This window comes from Panthera pardus, unplaced genomic scaffold, assembly GCF_024362965.1.
Source record: "Panthera pardus isolate Hobbes unplaced genomic scaffold, ASM2436296v1 HiC_scaffold_20, whole genome shotgun sequence".
NCBI classification, from domain to species: domain Eukaryota; kingdom Metazoa; phylum Chordata; class Mammalia; order Carnivora; family Felidae; genus Panthera; species Panthera pardus.
In genome coordinates, this window is record NW_026526766.1 from 45,432,720 (window position 1) to 45,437,864 (window position 5,145).

Sequence of the window (5,145 nt, forward strand, 5' to 3'; positions counted from 1 at the left end):
CAGTTAGATGTGGCCATGTGAATGAATCCTGGCCAACTGAATGTGGGTGGAAGTTACGTTTGCTCTGTGCAGATCTGGCCCTTGAAAATATGCCCATGTGATCAATGGTACTTTTTCTTTTTACAACTAAGTGGAAGAAGCCCAAATACCACAGCCATATTTAAAGTCACATATTGAAGGCACTAAATAGAAGGTAGCTGGATCCCTGAGTCACTGTTTGAGGGAGAACCTACCAGAAGAGTCATTTGTTCAGTAATACTTGCATTGAAGTGTTACATGAAGGGAAGATAAACATGTGTTATGTTCAAAATACTGATATTTTCATTTGTATCTGTTTGAACATCTAACATTATCTTCACAGAGGTCTGTAACAAAATAACGTAAAGAAGGTTTTCCATGATATGTTATATTTCAGATTCTAGGGACAAAAAATACCCTCCAAAAATTTGAAAAGATAAATGAAAAATGTATTATCATAGGTTATTTTTTAAAGAAACAGATCATTTACTTTTCTGAACATTTTTTGGAGACTTTATACCTAAAATATAGTTTTGATCTCAGATCTCTTATTATTTTTTTAATGTTTATTTTTGGTAGAGACAGAGTTCAGGTAGGGGAGGGGCAGAGAGAGAGAGAGAGGGAGACACAGAGAATCCGAAGCAGGCTCCAGGCTCCGAGCTGTCAGCACAGAGCCCAACTTGGGACTGGAACTCACAAATGGCGAGGTCATGACCTGAGCCAAAGTCTGATACTTAACCAACCCTGCCACCCAGGCGCCCCTGATTTCAGATCTTTTATAGCTGGTGCAGAAAAACAGTGCAGATTGCTTTCTTTGATTTGACAAACAAAAATACAGTGATTAGAGAGTCATGAAAATAATTTTCTCATTTCCTGATTGTTTTTGGAATGTATTAAAGAGGGAAAAGCACACTTCAGCCACCCCTCTAAAAACCTCCAAGGCTCAGCAGCTACATTCCTTGCTCTTTAGACGGTTGCTGATTCCTTGCAAGTGCTTTTAGGTACCTTCAAGTAAGCACAAACCAGAAGAATTTCTACTTTCGTTTTCTGCTGTTGTTCCAGACTTCCTCAGGAGTAATGTAACCAGCAGATCCACTCCAAGCCGTGCTGTAGTTTTCTGTATAAACAGGTTGAAGATCTGTATTGTAGTCTTTGTGGGACAGCTTGAGAATCTGATGGCAGAAACAGGTGGCTTGTGCCTTCTGGCTGTTGATATCTATTTTGTGGTAAAAAAAACAAAAAAACAAAAAAACAAAAAAACAAAAAACCAAAAAACCCAGGTCCTGTTATTCTGGCGTGACTGAGAAGCTATCATTTTTCAGATATCTCAAAAGCATGATTTCCTGTTTTTCACAACCATCAGATTCAGGGGGGCTGGCACAAAGCATCACCAGCACCATTAGCGAATAGATTATGTCACTGCGATCTGTGATTCCTCAGGCCATAGTGAAACACGCGTGGACAGCAATCCGCAGCGCCTCCAAGGCCCCCTCGCTGCGCCCCAACCGCCAGAAGGGGGCGCCCAAACTCTTCATAACCACCGACCCACATTTTCCTCAAAGTCCCACCTTATTTCTGTCTCCACTTCACAAAGAAGCTTCCCAAAATAATTTCCTATACACAGTGCCAGTAATTCCTCTTCTTGTGTTTCCTCTTCAACCTACACCCATCTGGTTTCTGCCTCATTAATTCCACTAAACCAGATCATGCTAAGGTCACCTATGGCATCTGTTTTCAGACCCCCTGGGCAGTTCATCTGCACCTACCCTGTGAGCACCACTCTGACCCTTCTTCCCTGTGGGGGTCTCTCCCCCCATGTGTTATCGTCCCCATGTGTCCTTCCAGCTGGACTAGCCACGCCACCTCTGTGCCCCTGGCAGACTATCCTCTGCTTTGCCTCCAAATGCTGAGGGTCTGCAGGACTACATTTAGGTCTCTTCTCATTGCCCACTCTACTTAGAAGTGACCATATCCAGCTAATTTTTTCATGGCACTCGGGTTCAGGTGCACACTGGAACACTAAAGAGCGGAAGAGGGCCGACTTGTTAGAATGTGGTTCAGCTCAAAAGACCTCACAGGTTGGAGGATGGGACAAGATCTATCCCTGCAAACTAGGCATTACATGAGCATCCTCACCAAGCTGGAGGAACCCAGCTGCCTCCCAGGGTGAACACCGGTTGTCCTGATGGTGATACGTTCACCTAGCTTATGATGCCCACTGACGTACCCTGGGTCGAACTCCTGGAAAGAGTTAAGGATGGAGCAGTTTGTTCTTGCATGCTACCAAAAAGCCTCCAGAGTTAACAGGTATGGTTTACCCATAACCTGCTTATTTCCTTAGAGGCCCAGCACCTTGTCTGGAGCCCAAGAATGATTTGAGGGACCCTCAGCCATTTCTCTGCTCAGCTCCAGTCTGAAATCAGAGGTCTGAAGAGAGAATAAGGCATGTATGTAATGGGAATCCAGTTCTTCAAGAATATCAAAAGGGAATTTTCAAGTCATATTTTTGTACAACCTAGCTGTTGCAATTAACATACAATTGTTTCAGCCTTTCTAAATCAAAGTTTAACCTTCAAAAAAAAAAAAAAAAAAAAGAGTGACCATATCCAGGGGTGCTGGGTGGCTCAGTTGCTTGAGGATCTGACTCTTGATTTTGGCTTAGGTCATGATCCCAGGGTCATGGGAACAAGCCTCGCATCAGGCTCCACACTGAGCATGGAGCCCGCATGAGATTCTCTCCCTCTCTCTCTCTCTCTCAAATAAAAGACAAAAATTACCACACCCATTCCCATGTGCTCATTCCCAATTATGTAATAAAGAATCTCAAATTAATACCACCCCCGCATAGCATTTGTTGTTCATTGCTGACCCCATGCCCAACAGCCAGCAAGACTTCTGCAATTATGTATTTCCCAAGTGCATCTTCCCCCGTCTCAAAATTATTGTATTTAAAGCTTCTATGTAAGAATAACATTTTCCTTTACATCATTTTGTGTTTTTTAATATAATTAAAATTTTTAAAATATTTATCCTCTTTTAATGCCTCTTTCCCTGTGAGACTAAAAGTTTTGACACAGAAGTTGCCATGTTCGATTTACTCGGCTGTGCTTTGTGAAGGTGATTCTGCATCTGCCGTCTTGATTTCCTGTTTACATATGACGTGAACTGAAAGGATGAGTAAGTAGATGAATACTACCATCCATTCTTCCATTTGCCTTAGAACAACCAAGATTTGGATTTAGGGTTTAAGAATAAAGAGACTCAAGAAATTGTCTTTCATAAGAATTTAATAAGACAAAATGCATATTTAATAAAATAGGTGAATATGATTTATCAATTTTAATACAGTGTAAAGAGAAATATCTTTTATATCAAAATATAAATATAAATATGATAAGCTACAAGAATAAATAAATAACAATAAATAAATAACATCAGGGCAATCATCTCTTAAGGACTGATGATCCTGAAGCCGGATTTTTTTTTTTTACATATTCTTGCTTAATACTACTCACGAAATATTTGTGGAATTAAAGTCAATAAATTCTGTAATGAAGGCTGCAGTGAGAGTCTCTTGAAGTGAGCAGGCATAGTGCAGGGTGATGTGGCACGTCAGGCAATGAAAATCACTTCAAGGTGACCCCAGGTCTCCATCCTTGATGGCCAAGCTGTCTTGCAAGGTCGCCGAGGAGGACAAGGCTCTCATGATTTCCAGTCTGACAATTTCCCAGGCGCACTCACTGTATCCCTGGTCCTCTAGGTAGACGCGGATGTCCTGGAAGTACCTCTTGATGGCCAGGGCAGGGCCGTGCATCCCCGGGGCGCGCTCTCCCTCGCCCGTGGCCTGCACCAGGCAGGCGTCCAGGGCTTCCAGCTGCCGGTGGAGGCCAGAGCGGAGTCTGTGCAGCGGCGCGGGGCTCCAGGCCGCCGAGGAGCGCTCCGTGTGCAACAGGTTGAAGGTCTGCTGGAGCAGCTCCCGCAGGACGGCGGCGGCGGCCTGGGCCTCCCGGAGCTGGCCGCCCTCCAGCATCTCCCGGGGGAAGCGGAAGTCTTTTCTGGCCCGCAGGCACAAGAAAGGGGACAGTCTCCGCATCTGGCCCAGGAGCACCAAGTTGTCCCTGCTAACCTGCGCGTGGCTCCCAGGCAGGGCACAGCCCAGAGAGCCTCCAGGGCGGCAGGTGAGCAGCGCCAGGGCGGTCAGCAGAGGGCGCAGGAGAGCCATGGGGAAGCCGAGGGGGCTGCTGGGCGGGCTGAGCTGGGCGACCTCTGGGCCGAGGTTCTCTGAGCACGGCCTCGAAGCATGGCTCTTAAATAGGGAACGCGGACAATTTCATTTTCTGAACATCCTCTCCACTTCTACTTCCTTTTTTTTTGTTTTCATTTATGCATTCTCCTTATTGTCTAAGAAGATGTCATCAATCTAAAATACTACGTTGGCAATGGAAACTTTATTTCCCAATAAACTTCTGATATGTCCACCCCAATGGACACTTATCAACCAAATGAGAAACGTCTTTGTCCTAAAGACTGGAGTGATGTAGGCATGTAGGTACTCATACACACACCTGCTCACATATATGTTTTCATATATGAACATTGCTCTTTGTGTTAGAAAGAAACTGGCCTTGATTGTGGACTAGGTTTTTACCCTCTTTACTTCATACAGAGACACGCTCCTTCATTCCTATGGATTTTTGTATCTTGCTAGGTTCTGACCAGACCACGTACGGTAAATAAGCTCTTTAGAACCAGGACTGGGTTTTAACTACTGTTGTATTCACATTAGAGACTTGTGGTGATAAGTGAATGAGTTTCTTGGATGTTTCTCTTCATTCTAGAAATAATTGATGCAGGTCCATGCAGTTATGCTTCACTGGGGCCTCAGGGTCAAGACTAATACAGACACTATCGTTCTGCCATTTCGTAACCCGTCTACAGTGCTCCTCAGACTGTGCCAGTGTCCCCAGCAGGAAGCCCGGTTCTGGTCTGGGACATGTAGCTGTGAAGATTCTAATCCCAGATCATTTTATTTTCTCAGCAAACCCTCACGCGCAAGGTTGTTATCACCCCTACTAACATGTTCCTCTGGAGTGACTGAGTGTCCTCAACCCAACCTCTCCTGGACTC

At 44.6% G+C, this 5,145-nt stretch overlaps 1 protein-coding gene across 1 annotated transcript; it reads right to left on the reverse strand.

Annotated features, from left to right (window-relative positions):
* Positions 1 to 3,506: 3,506 nt before the first annotated feature.
* Positions 3,507 to 4,240, reverse strand: LOC109247122 (interferon omega-1). The gene has a single exon (XM_019415566.2). The coding sequence runs from the start codon at positions 4,238 to 4,240 to the stop codon at positions 3,650 to 3,652; it is 591 nt and encodes a 196-aa protein (XP_019271111.2). The 3' UTR covers positions 3,507 to 3,649.
* Between the last annotated feature and the right edge of the window lie 905 nt (positions 4,241 to 5,145).